The sequence below is a fragment of the Lissotriton vulgaris genome, chromosome 1_1, assembly GCF_964263255.1.
Source record: "Lissotriton vulgaris chromosome 1_1, aLisVul1.2, whole genome shotgun sequence".
Classification (NCBI taxonomy): Eukaryota; Metazoa; Chordata; class Amphibia; order Caudata; family Salamandridae; genus Lissotriton; species Lissotriton vulgaris.
In genome coordinates this window covers 2050833208-2050850820 of record NC_141685.1, presented here as the reverse complement: position 1 = coordinate 2050850820, position 17613 = coordinate 2050833208, and the positions used below count along the sequence as shown (strand labels likewise).

The window sequence follows — 17613 nt, the reverse complement described above, 5'->3', positions numbered from 1 at the left end:
GAGGTCTATATATAGACAACCAGTTAATTACTTTGTTCTTGAGTGAGGCAGTCGTCTCTATGGCAGTGGGTAATAGTTCAGGTACACCCGCGAGGATCACTGTGTAAGGGGACGCCTCAGGGGGTAGGTTCACAGGTTTAATTTTACGGGGATTATTTTGCATGTTGTCTAAGGGTTTTGAATCGCTTTGTGTTTTGTCAGAGGGATTAACATTATCTTCAGGGTTTGTAGATGTGTTTGAGGATGGAAGTACCGGTGCCTGGGTTTGTGTGGGTGGGATGATTTTGTTTGCAGTAGCCAGGGGTTGCGAGATCTTATTTGGGGTAGGTTTATGTTGTGTATGTTGAGGAGTGGCTGGGCCAGTTTTCTTCGTTAGAGTTGAGGGATCGACACTCTTTTTAAGCTTTTGATCTAACCCCCCTTTGGCTCCCTTGGTTTCTATTTTGAGACTATCTGCCAGCTTAACTGTAGATTTTTCGATGTTGACCAACCTGGCTTCAATCTTTATCAGCCGGGCTTCAAGGGGGCTTAGGAGCGACCTAAACAATGTACCTATGTCTGCGAGTGTAATGTCCTCGCTAGAGGATTCCATAGAGATGTTAATGGAATGAGATGGTGTGTCCGTGAGTACAATAACAATTGGTGGGGCCTCTGCACCAATCTTAGATGATTGGCCGGAGGTATTACCGCCAGAACTAGCAGCGTCCTTTACGGGGTTGGGCTTAGATGTTTTTGGCTTACAACCTCCTTTGGTTTGCCCCCTTTTCTTCCTTTTTGAATGGCTCCTTCCCTTACTCCCCTTAGGGGATCGGAGGTATTCTCGCTAATGGTGACTATGGCCAAGTCCTTACTGGGGATTGGGAGTGGGACAGGTGGTATTTGGCCCGTTGGTAGAGTCATTGGGCTCATATCCTCAAGATCATTTAAGGCCTCCATTGTGAGGTCTGGGTTAATAACTGACTGGTTTGCCCCTGAACCCTCATGGTTGGAGATGTAAAGTTCTGGCCTTCCTTCGGGAGTCTTAGCCAGAGCCATTGGACCCATTGATGATCTCCTTACCCAATCGATTTCTTGAGAGATACGTCTTTCAAGTACAGCAATTTCGTCTATCAGAAGTGATCCAGCTTTGACAAAGTAGTTATCGATGGTACCTTTGGCGGCTCCAGCCGCAACCTGTGCGGATTTGCTCCTTGTTTCCCTGGTACACATCCCTGCGTCTATGTGGTCAAAGGCTGTGACAAGTGGGATGATGGAATGATCCCGGCCAGGGGGGGTGGCCCGGTCCCGATCTCTCCGGTCCTCGAACTGCCTCAAACGGCCCACCCTTTGCCTGGGCTTCCCTCCGCGCTTCGTTCCGCGCGCGTCCCACGTGCGCGGGTATTGGTCTGGTTATAAACGTGTACGCTGTGGGCGTGGCTTACAGGGAGAACGGGCCAGGTGTCAGCTGTTGGCCTCGCATGGACTCCTGGTAGATGGAGTCCCTGCCGTCACGCTCTCAGCCCTGTAACGCTGCCACACACACCCCGGTGATGCCCTTGTGCTGCGGGACCCGCGGAGCGGGTCCGGCGAACAGTTGCTGGAAACTGGGCAGTGCTAGTGGGTCCGAGCAGCAAGTCCTGGAGTCCGCTGAATCCGAGGTGCAAAAGGAAAGAGAATCCCACCAGGTCCGGCGGGAGGGGCTGCTTTTCACCAAGCCGGTTCGCTGTGGGCGTGGCTTTCAGGGAGAGCGGTCCAGGTGTCAGCTGTTGGCCTCGCAGGGACTCCTGGTAGATGGAGTCCCTGCCGTCACGCTCGCAGCCCTGTAACGCTGCCACACACACCCCGGTGATGCCCTTGTGCTGCGGGACCCGCGGAGCGGGTCCGGTGAACAGTTGCTGGAAACTGGGCAGTGCTAGTGGGTCCGAGCAGCAAGTCCTGGAGTCCGCTGAATCCGAGGTGCAAAAGGAAAGAGAATCCCAATTCCCTCCATGCCTCCTCCTTCAGGTCACCCTTCCGTTTAACCAGAGCTAACTTATATTCTTTATGACGAGTTTGGCTCCTTGGTTTGGCTGACAGAGCTTCCCTCAGCTTCTTAGCTGCCTTAGAACAGTGAGAGTCGAACCATCTAGGGCCTTGGGTGACAGTTCTACTGGCCGGATCACTTAAGATTTCACCAGCCTTATGCGCTATTAGTTCGTATGTACCCATAATCTCTTTCGGGGAGGAGTCTACAGCTGTACAACATGCTAGCTCAGTGGAACAGGAAACTTTTACTTTGCTGTAGGATTTATCTGGGGAAATCTGAGACCATTTAAGTCTTCGCTTGCCATCAGTTGGTTTTAATATACCCCTCGGTGAGACATCACTGATTTGTACAGATAATGGGCCCAACATATGAACACTTAGTGGATTGTGGTCACTAAATACACTCTCCATTATGATAAAACCATGAAATAAAAATTGCAAAGAGGAGAAAATTTAAATAAAATCTAAAAAACGACCCCTTCCCGTGCCCTTTAAAAGTTGGCACGGAAAATTTGGAATGCGGGAGGTTGAAGATGTCAAGACCACCATGTCTACTTCATTTATCATGTTATTTATTGATTACCCCTGGGCATGATGATGTTCAAAATGAAACCCCCCTGATACGGGGACATCCTAACTCAGAAACACTGGATAAAGTAGGGTTACCACAAGGATGTATATTAAAATCACCAGAAACCAAAAGATTATATAGGATGGAGACAAAGGATTGTCTTATGACATTTTCCAAGGTAATAATGTTACAAACACCCATGCGGTCAGGCCACCGAATTATGAAAGTTAATGAGGCCCCATCTGCGTGTCTCTCCTTTTTACTGATAACTCAAGGATTCCTGGATTAGAGTTTGGCACGACCTGGATCTGGCAGTCAATAGCCACAGATATATATATGGCTAGTCCACCCTTGGGTCTTCCACTCGCAGAAGGAATGGCTGGGACAAAGAAAGCCTTATACCCTTCCAATAGCAGGTCGCAATCCACTGCCCATGTTTCTTGCAGGCTGAATACCGAGAATTGTTTCACAAATTATACCCAAAGTCGGTCTTGGAGCTTGGTTGCCAGCCATGCAATGTTCCAAGATAGAAAATTGTTCGATTTCCCCCCTGTGGGCCTCTCTACAACCTCAGGTGGGGACTGAATAAATACAGCAGGTTAAATCTCGGAATACGTTGGACTCCCTGGTCAGTCGCACTCCTCCAACCCAGTTAATACTGCAAATCTATTATTTGAGTCTGGTGCGGTGTCAACACCAAACTGCCCATCTGTTGCAAAGGATGAGTGAGCCATAGAGATAGGCTGCAGCCTAGGTGCTAATCTGTTTTGCCACCCTCCTCGGGAAAATGCCCTTGGGATGTTATCAAACATCTCCCTAGATGAAACTGGTTTGTAGAAAAAACCCAAGGGGAGAGGCTTGATTACAGATCCAGAAGAGGGAGCACAACTAGTGTCCCTAGATAAGATCCTGCCCGCAATATGGGTGTTGTCAAAGTTTACTATGACGCAATCCCCCAAACCCATTTTTTGTGAACTCCCAATCAAACTCACTCTACAAGCCATAAGAATATTTTTCGCCACACGGGCATCCAGGATGGTGTTATGTGTAAACCAGTGTGTAAGTTTGTTTAACAGCTGCCCATAGTTTTCGCCAATACCTTCTGAGAGAGGTGGGACATTTCCCAAGACTACTACATAGGGAGTAGATTCCGGTGGGAGATTAATGACTGGGAGACTCGTTGAGTGTAAATCACTACTATCTGTCCTCCCAGTTCTAGAGGGCACAGAAGGCCCTGCACTTGTAAGGGACTGACAGGTACGAACTGGGTTAATGATATTACTGGGCGCAAGGTTATTAGAGCTACTCTTATCTGTCACCTCTCTATAAAGAGCAGAGCTTGTAGGAGGACCTGCCCCCATACCTGTGTACCCTCGGTAGCTGGATGGTCACTACTGATATTAACATTACTTACCTGGGTGACCGGCGAGTTGCAGCTAACCATCCCCTCTAGTTTTAGTAATCTAGCTTCAAATGTACTTATCTTTTGCAAAATTGGATCTAATAAGGTGGACATCATGGTTTCCAGCCTGCACCAGAAATTCCCCTCCATTGGACTGTCGTCAGGCTGGCCTGTAGGTGGCTGAAACAAAGAGGTAGTGAACCCCTCTTTGATACCACTTACAGAGTTGGTCGATAACATTTTCTTGCAATTTATTCTCTGGGCAGGTTTGCTGGATTTGGATAGTCCTAGACTCTTCCTTTTATTAAGCGGGGAGACAACCGTACGGGATGACCTCAATTTGGCTTTCTGCCCTCTGGTCAAAACTTTGGGCTTAACAGGGCTGAATTCTTGACCAGACGATGAACAGGGAACAAGGTTTATCCCTGGGTCAGAAACAGTGTAAGAAGACTGACTAAGCAGGGTTGGGGATACATCATGGTTAGAGACCACCAAAGATTCAGGGATTACAGAAGATAAGGAAAGTCTGCCTTGCGGGTGTTGGGGCTCAAGAGATAACCATTGTTCAATTAGCTTAATCTCATTAATGAGGGCTGATTCTGACCTCAATAAGAAGGCATCTAAAGTTCCCACCACACTTCTGCCTACACTGGGCATAAGCTTACTCATGTTTGTCATGTATATAGGCACAGATACGTTTACAGATCCCTGCTAAAGTGCTTCACAGCTGACAGCACAGGGTATACTATACAATGTACAAAATGCAATACAATACAGTACTAAATTACTCACCATGCAGTACCAAGTATTTAGGGTAATCGAACAGCCCTATGTTGTCAGTAAAAGTGCAGCAGGAAAAACAGGATTACAGCAGCAATAACAGTAACAATGTAACAATGTGCAATATATGTAGAGCATAGGCCATAAAGTTCTCAGATAAGAACTATCCTAAGTTCTTATGTTAACAGATAAAGTGCCACGTGCATATAGATTCTAAGCAGTAAAAATATTGTAGGCATTTTGGATGCAATAATATCACTACAATGCAGAGTAGAAAGCAAGGCCCTAATTCAAGGGGAGTGCTAAACCTAAAAATCCCCAAAGTCCTAACAATAAAATGGAGAGATCAAACACCCCAAGATCAATGTTCCATAGAACATGATAGCAATGGGGCACAATATGCTGTTAACAGCTTCTACGCATGGAAGCGATTCAGAAAAGGGGGTGGTGATTGACAGAGTATCTGAATTAAACAGAACACTCCTACCCAGTCCAAAGATCAGGGCTTGATTCATCACCGTTTTTTAGCTCACTGCACCATCCCAGCTCAGAACCTGACTACATGCAAATTAGTCTGTCATAGAAGCGGCAAGAGCAGAATACACACAGTACCTAGTAGCCAGCTTCAAGTGCTACACGATGTCCCAGAACCTGTGGCATAAGGGGGGTGGCCCTGCCCTGCCTCTTCGTGGCAATGGCCCTGAATACCTGACAAAAAAATGTAATGCCTACGTTCCCTCCCGATCTCTTAGATCGGGAGATCAAGAACTCCTATGTGTTCCTAGGATTAAGAAGGCAAGGCAAGGGGGTAGGGCCTTGTCAGTGGCTGGCCCGAGGCTGTGGAACATTCTCCCCAGAGAGATCAGACAATGTAGGGATCATCTTCCTTTTAGGAAGAAACTAAAAACTTTTTTCTTCCAATATTAGTTATACACCTTACTGTAATATCTCTACTTTGTAGGACCTGCTCTGTTCAAAGATAACGCCAGAGGCGCGGAGATACTCCTTCGGGAGTCGATTCCCAGCGCGGTACAAATCTGTAATAATAATAATAATGACGGGCAAGGATGGGCCCACCCTTTGCCCGGGCGTGCCCACGCGTGTCCCGGCCGCGGGATCCTGGCGTGGATTTTATTGCGCCTCCGGAAGCGCAGTGCAACGTCAGTAGCAGGCACCCAAGCCTGCTGGGGAGAGTAGTTTCCAGCCGTTCCCCTCGCGGCACATTAATTGGTCCTCCAAGCCGTTACCCTCACGGCTGTCACGGGCGGAGAAGCAACGGGCCGTTTCCCTAACGGCAAAGCTCCTGCTGAAGGTCATCGTCCCTGCTGCCCCAGGAGACAGGCGTGGATATTATTGCGCCTCCGGGTGCGCAGTGCAGCATCAGTAGAATGCGCCTGAGCCTGCTGGGGAGAGTAGTTTCCAGCCGTTCCCCTCACTGCGCGTTAATTGGTCCTCCAAACCTTTCCTCTCATGGTAGTCACGGGCGGAGAAGTGATGGGCTGTTTCTCTCTCACGGCAAAGCTCCTGCTGAAGGTCAGTGTCCCCGTTACCGCAGGAACCTGGTGTGGATTTTATTGCGCCTCCGGGCGCGCAGTGCAGCGTCAGTAGCAGTCGCCTAAGCCTGCTAGGCAGAGTAATTTCCAGCTGGTCCCCTCACGGCGCGTTGATTGGTCCTCAAAGCCATTCCCTTCATGGCTGTCACGGGCGGAGAAGCGACGGGCCGTTTCCCTCATGGCAAAGCTCCTGCTGAAGGTCAGCATCAGAAAATAGCCATTACTTAATAGAGATTGCTAAGAATTCGTAATCGCAGTTAGGTAATCGCTATTAGGTAATACTACTCCATTTGTTCCTATGGGCCTAAAGGCCTATAGGTGCGAATGGTTTTGCATCGCCCAATTTGTGATTACCTAATTAATAATTGCAAATTAGGTATTGCAATACCAAGGGTGCCCTTGGGCCTAAGGCACCCCTGAAGCACCTCCCCCAAAAAATGTGCACATGTATGTGTGCGCTTCTGGGCACTTTTCAAAATTTGCACATGGTTACTATCGACTAGGAGTCAATGTAAATAGAATTTCCTAAATGCACAGTTTACATTTAGAAAATGCTTGGTACCTCTGCTAAGGTAATCGCAAGATGCGGTTCCCTATATTAAGTCACAATATTTGGTAATCACAATTTTTGTGATAACCTAAAAGTGCGACTAACAAGCCTTTCGTACATCTTGAAAGGCTATTCTGCACTCACATACGGACGGAATTACCGATTTGCACCGTTTGCAAATGTAAACGTTTTGATACACGTGGCCCTCTCTTATTTATTTATTTATGTTATTTGCAGAATGCTGTCATATTACTATAGCTTCAAAGCACTTAATCTGCTTACATACCACTACAATGTAATGCTTTAATGAGACTGATGAAAAAGGCAATTTCTTATATTTGCAACCTGATCATTATCAGGAGACACGAAGTAGTATAATGCAGATGGTGTTAGGGACTTTCTTGGGTAATAAATGTATACAAGAGGTAATGTGTTCACTTAACTAGTTTCTCTTTTTAAGCAATGATGTAATGCAACTGATACCTTCGGGTCAAGTTTGTGCCATATAAAACTCTGAAGAAAAAAAAATAAAATGAAAATAAGCCAATATTTCTTTAAATAGATATAATGAAGTGATGAAATGTACACAATCATGGTGCTCTGATTTAAAAAAAAACACACACACACATATTTAAAATTATCCATAGCAATGCACCAGTTTCCCAGTTCAATAGTGCCATTCTGCATATAACTGAAGTGTACATCAAAAGGTACAAGAGAGAAGACAGTATTACTAGAAGATCATATACTTAACTCAACAGACACTGCTTCTAGATAAATTGTCACATCTTTGTTTTTTTCCTTTAGCCCGACACAGTTGATTGTTAAAAAAAAAAGATTGGGTGGTCCTCATCAAAATTACTCAAAATGTGAAATCTCTTTCCATCCCTGGCCACAAGATGTTCTGTTTTGCTAAAAGTTAGGAATTGAAAGGCAAAAATTATCTTTAAATTATGTTTTCACGAGCCTTTGAATGATTTTTTCACACAGCAGCGGCCCCACCCCCGTCCTGACACTCGGTTCAGGACGGGAGGATAAAAAAAAATGGTAATAAATTAACATTTTATTTTTCATCTTTGGAGGTAATTTATGTGGTGCGACGCTCCTCCGCTTCAATGGAGCATCCGACCCTGCTTTCACTACCCTTTGGCAGCCTCAACCCCAAAGTACAAATATCAGATCACACTCTCCAAATTATGCCAATTTCGCGTTTTTTTGTGTGCGAATCGTGAAATCCTGGGCTGTCAGAATTTGCCTCATCAGCATCAACATGTCGTGAAGAGCTATTGAATACCGTTTTGCATCTAGCTCATTCCTGTCCATAGTTACCTAGTTGTCAGCTCCAACGTTTTCCTTGTTCAGCCTGTCTCTACCTCCTCCTCATCTCATTCGACTTATAGCAAAGTCTACATCTTATGAAATTGCTAACAGAGTAAGAATTCTCTATTTTGATATAGAAACGAACATGCAAATATGTTAATCTATTTAATTGCAGATACACTGGCACATCAAAAAGATCAGTAGATGTTTGGAAGATGCACTCTCCTATCAAGTACTCATTGAAATCTAATTCTATGTCGGGACCGGAGGCTTCAGATTATGCTATATCTTCCTTCGCTTTATTAACATAAAGAAACCACAGCGGCTCAGGAAAAGATATAATAAGAACAAAAAATGCTTTAAACATAAAGCATTGACGTAATGTTCAACAAAAAATCAACAACTCCCAAGAGTCTCTTTGCTTATAATAATAGACCATAGTCCTTTGTCTCTGTCCATCCTCACTATATAACCGGACTTCCCATCATCTTCCTCCTCTTTCTTCGCTGCTCCCGCAGCCAGATAAGTGCTTTTCTGTTTCGACTTCTTTTTATTGTGATTGATTGTCTTGTGTGCGGTCTTTGGGGACTCCTTGCATGGTTTATTCCCTTTCAGAGTCCCCGGTTGCGGGAACGTTCTATCGTTCCTACGCGACTTTATTCCCACTTGTGTGCGGTGTGTACATAGACCGCAAGGGGGCGGCCTGTCGTCTCGCCGACCCTCCGGCGCGCCTCCGCAGTGCGAGGAGCCACGCCGTGGGGTCTGCTTGCGCAGGGGCCGACCCTCGCGTACCCCTCTGACACCTGGTGATCCGGGTCTGTACTTTACCAGTTTTGACGCCCTCTGGGGTCTGTATAGCGGTTCTGACCGCGTGCATCGCCCTCGGGCGAGATCTGTGCACCTCTTTTCCGTGTGTGGCCTAGCGCGCTTGAGGGGTACGTAGACCCGGTCCCGGCGAGGAGGGTCTGCGCGCTTGGGGGTTGGTGCAGCCCACCTGCCACGTCAGCTGGCCCAAAACGTGATCGCAGCCGCCGGGCCTGCCCACATTCGAGAACTTTCTCGGTTGCCGCCCTCTTGGGTGCCCCGCATTTGCCCTTGGTTCCGAGATGGAAGGGGAGTACGATGAGGAGGCCTGCCCCTATCTGCAGGATGATGAGTTTTATCAGGCGGTGGACAACTCCATCTATCGTTGCGTGACGGAGGTGGTAGGGCCCATGGAGGACCGCCTTTCTGCCCGCATCGTGGAGGAGTGTGCGAAGCTGGCAGCGGCGCAGGTGCCTCCGTCCCCTGAACTCCCGGGGACGTCCGGCGGGTTGCCACCCGCTCCGAAGAGACCCCGTGGCGAGGGACCTTCATCGGAGGCCCAAGGCGTGGACAAGGGCGCTTTCGAGCGACTTCGTGACGCCTTCCTGGCCAAGGCGACGGCGGTGCCTCCGGCGCCCTTGGTGGACCCTGGCACTTCGGGCGACGTGTCTACGACGCCCGCCTCCCCGATCTTCGACTCCCCGGACACGGATGACGACGGGGAGTCGACCCGCTCTTGGCTCCCGACACCTTCAGCGAAGGAGATGCCCCGAGACGAGTCGGGCATGCTGGACCCGGACGAGATCGTCCACCCCCGATCCGCGGCCTGGGCCCCGGGGGAGACGGTGGCGAAGTTTGTCGCGGGCAGGCTGCGCAAGCCCCTGGAGAAGGAGGCGAGGGGTTGCCTGCGCGGGGAATGCCCTCGACCTACTCTGGAAGGGAAAGTGGCCATGACACCAGAATTGGACCCCAAGATGGCCACCTTCCTGGCGAAATTCATGAAGGACCCCAGGAAGGGGATCGACCGGTCCTGGCGGGCCTGCCAGGACAAGCTGTTGGATGCGGTCGGGCCCGCCACGAAGATCCTTGACATGGCGGAGGAGGCTCGAGCGAATGGCACCGCCATTTCACCGGAGGTGCTCTCCAACTGGGCCCAGAGGGTGATCGTATTTTTGGGCAACGCCAACTGTGCCCTATCCACGGAGAGGCGGCGTTCGCTCCTTATCAAGCTGGATCCGAAGCTGGAGGACCTGGCCTCGTCGGAGGCAGGTGCCGTGGCCCAGGGTGGCCTTTTCGGTGAACCTTTCATCCGCGAGCTGGGAAAGTTCGTGAATACGTTCACGTCGCTGGACAAGGCCCAGTCCAGCATCAAGAGGGTGTTCCACCAGCGTTTTTCTGGAGGGGCCGGTCGCGGCAGGGGCCGCGCGATCGGCCGTGGTCAGCAGACCAACAACCGTGGACAAGGCTCCGGAAGAGGTCAGTACCAGACCTCGGCCAACTACACCAACTTCTACCCCACTAGGGGACAGCGCTATGGTGGCAGAGGGTTCAAGAAGAACTCCGGACAAGGAAATGCCCCCGGTAAGTGTACTTTGCTTGGATCATGTTCCGATTGGGGGGCGGCTGGCAAGCTTTTACGGGGAGTGGGAATTGCTCACTGCCGATGCTTGGGTTTTGCAAACTGTGAGAGGTTTCCATATAGAGTTTTACGACCAGCCAACTCAGGCGAGGCCCCCGCGCCCGATGGTTTTTTCAGACTCCGACGCGCGATTGATAGACGAGGAGGTCTCAGACTTGCTGCGCAAGGGAGCCATCTGTCTATCAACGCGCCACCCACATGGGTTCCTCAGCAACGTCTTCTTGGTAGACAAGACGGATGGGGGCAAGAGGCCTGTGATCAATCTCAAGGAGTTCAATGGGTGGTTGGTCTACCGTCACTTCAAGATGGAGGGGATCCACCTCCTTCGGGACGTGCTCCTCCCTCGGGATTGGATGGTGCGACTGGATCTCAAGGATGCCTACTTGGTCGTTCCCATCCACCCCCCTCATCGTCGTTTCCTACAATTCCTGTGGGACGGCAAGGTGTTCGAATTCACCGCCCTGCCGTTCGGTCTTTCTTCGGCCCCGTGGTGCTTCACGAAGGTCCTCCACCCGGTAGTGGAGTTTCTCAGAAGTCAGGGGGTCCGTATGCTGGTATACTTAGACGACATCCTCCTCATGGGGCAGTGCCCAGAGGTGCTGGCAGGACAGCTGCGCCAAGCTGTCGGCCTGCTTCAGAGACTGGGGTTCGTCATCAACGGCTCCAAGTCGGTTTTGGTTCCCACTCAGCAGATCACCTTTTTAGGTTTCGTGGTGGACTCGGTACAGGCGGTCTTGAGCCTTCCGGGTCGGAAGGTCGCAAAGATACGTCACCTGCTTCGGCAGACGATCGCGAGGGACCGTACGTCACTGCGCCATGTCGCCAAGGTGGTGGGTCTTCTGTCGTCCTCCATCCAGGCGATTTTCCCGGGCCCGCTGCACTACAGGGCTCTTCAGCGCCTGAAGGCGCAGCATTTGCGCCGTGGGATGTGTTACGATCAGTGGGTCCCCCTCACGGACGACGTGAAGGAGGAGATGTCATGGTGGCTGTCTCACATGGAGGCATGGAATGGGCGAGCGATCTTCGGGTCGGCTCTGGACTTGATCATAGAGTCCGACGCCAGCAGGCCGGGCTGGGGCGCCCGGTGCGGGGATTTTTCCACCGGCGGCGCCTGGTCGTCAGAAGAACAACAATTGCATATCAATTGTTTGGAGCTCCTAGCGGGCTCCTTCGCTGTTCGCTGTTGGACCAAGGATTCGGTCAAGGCCTGTGTCCTCCTGCGGATGGACAATATTTCGGCGGTCCGGTATGTGAACCACCTGGGAGGTCCTCGGTCCCGCGCCTTGGCGGACTTAGCGAAGGACTTCTGGGATTATTGCCTGTCTCGTCACATTGCGGTGACGGCGGAGTATCTGCCAGGCCAGCGCAATCAGGTGGCGGATTGGCACTCTCGACATCTCAAGGATGCCAGCCAGTGGAAGCTGGATCCGGGAGTCTTCCGGTGGCTACACTCCCTTTGGGGCCCCTTCTCGGTGGACCTCTTCGCGTCCCGTCTCGACCACCAGCTGCCGCGGTTCTACAGCTGGAGGCCGGACCCTCTGGCGGAGGCCACGGACGCGTTCTTGCAGGATTGGAGTCGGGAACAGCCGTTTGCGTTTCCCCCGTTCTCCATGATCATGCGAACGGCGGCTCAAATACGCCGCCAGGGTGCGGAACTGGTGTTGGTTACGCCGCTGTGGAGGTCTCAAGTATGGTTTCCGGTTCTTCTGGAACTTTCTTGGGATTTTCCAATCCTACTCCCCCTGTTTCCTCTGCTCCTGACGAGCCCGGATCAGGAACCTCACCCTCTCGTCATGCAGAACACTCTCCGCCTCGTGGCGTGGAGGCTCTCAGGAGACGCTGGACGCTCCCGGGCCTTTCGGGGTCGGCTGCGCACTTGCTCTCCAAAGCATGGGCCGATAGTACGACGAAGCGTTACAGATCCGCTTGGCTTAAGTGGATGCGTTGGTGTTTACGAAGGGATTTGGATCCCATGGTCGCCGGCCTTGTTCCCGTGCTGAATTTCCTGGCTCATTTGGCCGACAAGGGTTTAGCGTATAGGACGATCAATGCTATCCGGTCGGCGATATCTGCGGGCCATGATAACATCGATGGCCATCCGGTAGGGGAACACCCTTTTGTGTGCCGGCTTCTGCGAGCGGTTCGCCTCGCACTGCCGCCGGAACCCAGGTACTCCGTCCTTTGGGACGTCAATTTGGTTCTGAATCTGTTCCTGTCGTGGCCAGCGAATTCTTATCTGTCTCTTAAGGAGCTCTCGGCGAAATTAGCCATGTTGTTATGTCTGGTCTCTTGTAGGCGCGTCTCGGACGTGCGCGCGCTGGATGTTTCTGCACGCGTTTTTTCCCCGGATGGGGTTACTTTTACGGTGGGCCGACGCACTAAGACGTCGTCGCGTTCCATTTCTTATCCAGCCTTTACTGACACTCCTAAGTTGTGTGTCGTGCAATGCCTCAAAGCATATGAGGGCCTGACTTTGGATCTGCGCCCTCCGGGCGAGCGTCAGTTGTTGATTGCCCTGCGGAAGCCACACAAAGCTGTCTCCTCCCCCACTATTGCTCGGTGGGTGCGTTGGGTCATGCAGGAAGCGGGCATCAATACTTCTCTCTTTGGAGCACACTCCGCCAGGGGGGCCATGGCCTCTAAGGCATTCTCGGTGGGTGCTCGTCTGGAGGACCTAATGCGAGCTGCGGATTGGTCCTCGGATTCCACCTTCAAGAGGTTTTATTTTAAGCCGGTGGTGGATTTGGCTCAGTTGGTGGTAAGTAAGCTTTAAACTAGCATAATCTGAAGCCTCCGGTCCTGACATAGAATCGAAATTTGCCTAGCTTACGTAACGGTAAGTTTCAATTCTATTAAGGACACGGAGGCGAGGATTATCCCACCCGGACTACAGTGGTGTCTCTACCCACCCGTATGGCAGTAAGTAAAGCGTTTTCCTTTACGTTGTCTGTACTGTGTTGTTCACTGAATGCTCCTCGCCTTGTTGTCGCATTTCCTGGGCCACCTCGCTGATGCTGTTCCTTTTTTGGCAGGCAACGACGGTGCTAAACAGGACCAATCAGGCTTAAGCGTGATCTGCGCGAAGAAAGAGGAGGAAGATGATGGGAAGTCCGGTTATATAGTGAGGATGGACAGAGACAAAGGACTATGGTCTATTATTATAAGCAAAGAGACTCTTGGGAGTTGTTGATTTTTTGTTGAACATTACGTCAATGCTTTATGTTTAAAGCATTTTTTGTTCTTATTATATCTTTTCCTGAGCTGCTGTGGTTTCTTTATGTTAATAAAGCGAAGGAAGATATAGCATAATCCTCGCCTCCGTGTCCTTAATAGAATTGAAACTTACCGTTACGTAAGCTAGGCAAATTTCGATTAACGCTTCCACCGGTGTAATGGTCTACCAGAGTTGAACAACAGAGGTTTGTTGTTAGCCAAATAAATTATCTATTTGTATGTGTGGAAAGTTCTATGTCAGCCATCCCTACCTCTGATTACGTGAGTAGATTTATGTATCCAAGTCCAAAATACAAGGGAAACACTTTATGTCTCCGCTAGCTGCACAGCCTATTCAAATGAATTTAATAAATTAAATTCTTAATCAGTCTTTTAATTATTTCAAATTTTAACCAGTAATTTTCATCCTTCTCTTTTTATCTTCAATCCATTAAACCCATTTTCATGATTCCTTTGCTTTTCACTGAGTGAAACGTTTTTCGACAAGAAGAGTTTAGGTAAAATGCAGCCAGTCCGCAGGACGGACTCGCAACTACGATAATGATGAAGGGACTTCACTATGAACTTGTCGAGTTTGAAGTTGAAATGATAATTGTCACGAAACCCCCGAAGAAGGGATTTTTTCCCGAAATGAATTGGGTGACTTCACATTAAAATCGTGGCATGAGGAAGCAGCTTGTCTTCTGTGTTTTTTGAAAAGCAAAGGAATCATGAAAATGGGTTTAATGGATTGAAGATAAAAGGAGAAGGATGAAAATTACTGGTTAAAATAAAATTTGAAATAATTAAAAGACTGATTAAGAATTTAATTTATTAAATTCATTTGAATAGGCTGTGCAGCTAGCGGAGACATAAAGTGTTTCCCTTGTGTTTTGGACTTGTTTGCAGCGCAAATGGGCGGAGTGCGGAGAGCGAGCACGCTGACAAGGTTTAAAAGTGGAATTTTCAAATATTGTTGAATACTTGAGAGAAAAGAAGGTGTGCATCTCTCCACCACCCACATGTTTCTAGATTTATGTATCCCTCATAAATAAATTCACCCATTAATCATGTTCTCTGCTTTTTTCAAGATTGCGCTTCAGTTTCCTGCAGATGATGTGATCTTGGTAACACCATCTCCACTTATTAAAGCAGTAACACACTTCAAACAAGTAAGATATTATCTTTTTTTTACAACTGGTCAATCTCAGAAAGTGTTTTTAAGTTTTATGATGTGCATTTGCGATATCTTGATTTGCCATAACCCTTAAAGCTGTTTTGTTGTCCCAGGCCTGCCTTCATTGCATCCCCTTACTAAGCTGTACATTATGCTGTACATTATGCTTTCTTAACCGGATTTTCATGAATGTAACACTTCAATATTTTTACATTTTCGTACAACACTGTTTTCTAAATTCTCAATTCATTTTTAGTTCGAGCCTTGGCAGTGCGCACGCACTGTCTACAAGACCTGCTGTAATCACTCTACCGAGAGAAATTCCGCCCGATGCTTTCCATTGGTTGACTCCTGCTTCAGGATTCTTTGGTGGCTCCTTATTGGTCGTCACTCCTGATTCATCACTTCTGTTTTGTACTCAGGAGCACTTTCCAACTACAGTTCCCTGACACTGTAGCTGTTTAATTGTTCCCTTGAGGTTAGTATGGAAAGGCGGTCGGGGGAGGGAGGGGGTTGGACAACGCAACGTCGCCAGCAGCTCTGCTGGGGACCCTGACTTGTCCAACCTCCTCCCCTCCCACCACCTTTCCAAACTCACGCCATATCATTTAATTAAAATTTTACCAGTGCGCCATGCTACCATTTAACTTTTATAAACGTGCCACGTGCCTTGCTGTATAATCCAGCACGGAGAGTGTGCAGTCAGTGCGAGCGCACTGAACAATAGGGCTGCCGTGCATGTCGATGTATCGTGTTCCCAGGTGGAGGTAGCCATATCAATATTCATTTCCTCCACTCGTGTTTCAGTCTACTGCATTTGAATGTCTCTATGCAAGATAATAATGGTTGTAATCTTCGTATTTTTCCCCTTCACCAAAAACAAATTGTTTAGGAAGTCCGCTGCACCAGATCTTATGCCCCTGGAGCGGTCTAATAGGCTGCTTGCTGGGTCTAAAGCTGGATAACTTGGCCCAAAAAGCAATCCGGCTAACTTAGAGTCAATGTGTAAAGTATTTATGCAGCAGGTAAACAGTAATAAATAGAAAATACAACACAAGAAAAATCCCTCACTAATTAAGAAAAAAGAGTAAACTTAGAGTAAACTCAGTAGAACCCTCACGGGTGAGTAGCGCGCTTTATAAACCCCCTGATTGATTGATTGATTGATTGATGGTAAAAACTAGCACCTAAAAGAACAAAGCACCAACCACTGACATCTACTTGCACAAGACCAGGTCAAATTCGTCATCCTTCATCTTAACTTCACACTGAGTAAGATTTAATCCTGGTTTTACTCCAATCATCTGAAACTGAACCCCAACAAAACGGAAATCTTTCTATTCTCCCCCAACAGTAACCGCTAGCTTCAAAGGTGGCCAAATCGTTAAGCTTGGTGTCTATTCACACGAGAATAGATCTCTGACGTTCCATGGAGATAGGACAGTTGGTGTTTCCCAGTTAGAAAACCTAAGACATCTAGATCCACTAGGGAGTTAGATTCTTTGCAAGGAAAGCTAACTAGGGAAGAGGTGTGGCTCCACGGCTAGGGCGACTGACTCGGGAATCTGGGGATCACGGTTCGATCCCTGGCACCGGCGGCAGATTAGCCCAGCACCATGTGACTCTGGGCAATAGCTTGCTTAATCTTCCCGACAGCCCCCAGCGCCTAGAGACCCTTACAGGTGATTGTGCGCTTTACACGAGTGGAATATTATTATTATTATTATTATTATTATTATTATTATTATAACTACAGTATCTTTGTCAATGGACTGGGCCTGTCCAGGAGCTTGTCCTGGCAATTATGCATTGCTCGGTCTAGGCCCTTCTTAGTGTCCTTTGCATACTTGCAAAGGGTCTACGACTGGTGGGACACCACTTTGGGGGTTCAGGACTCACTCAGGCCGGTTCCAGGTGCAATTTCAAGTTGGAGAAAGCCTTTTATGTCCTGTGGCTCTGAACAAGAGGCCAGCAAACTTGGAATCACCCTGGTAGTCCGGGTTCAAACAGCAGGGCTGGTCTCTGAGGGTTCAAGGCAGGCTCCATGCAGCAAAGCAGTTCTTCCAGGTGCAGCAAAGTAGTTTAATGGAGTACACAGCAGCTATGAGTATTTCCACAAGTCCAAAAAGTGAACTGGAGAGTGGGCCTGAGGGCCTTATTTTTATAACTGGTGCCTCCCTTGAAGTTGGGAGAAGTTTCTTTTGGAATTTACTGACTCCCCTGGTTCGAAGCCGATTGCAGAGACAATGTAAATGTGATAAGCATGTTGTGTGAAGGTAGAGCACAGCCTTTTTAGTTGCAAGTGGGGCCGTGTCCTGCTCCGGCCCTTATCCTGCCAGCGGCTGACCTATTTAGCACACCTAATCCCTCTATTATGTGACTCTTTGGGAGAAACTCACAAAGTCTGTCAGTTACACCCAGTCATGTGACCCAGGGAATGTGGAAGGCACCAAATGACTAAAGGCAGAAAATGGCAACTTTCTAAAAGTGGCATTTTCAAAATTGTAATGTTTAAGCTGACTTTACCATTCAAGAGTAATTTTAATTACACAATTTCATAAATATCAAAACATGAAATGCTTATCTGGTCCTAATCAAAA

At 48.6% G+C, this 17613-nt stretch overlaps 1 protein-coding gene across 3 annotated transcripts in view; it reads left to right on the top strand.

Annotated features, from left to right (window-relative positions):
* PYROXD1 (pyridine nucleotide-disulphide oxidoreductase domain 1) overlaps positions 1-17613 on the top strand; it is a 274293-nt gene that overhangs the window by 51007 nt on the left and 205673 nt on the right. For all 3 annotated transcript variants that reach the window (XM_086920532.1, XM_086920538.1, XM_086920526.1), the window contains exon 2: positions 14928-15008. In XM_086920532.1, the coding sequence (XP_086776658.1) occupies positions 14928-15008 (81 nt within the window). The remainder of the gene's footprint in view (positions 1-14927; positions 15009-17613) is intronic.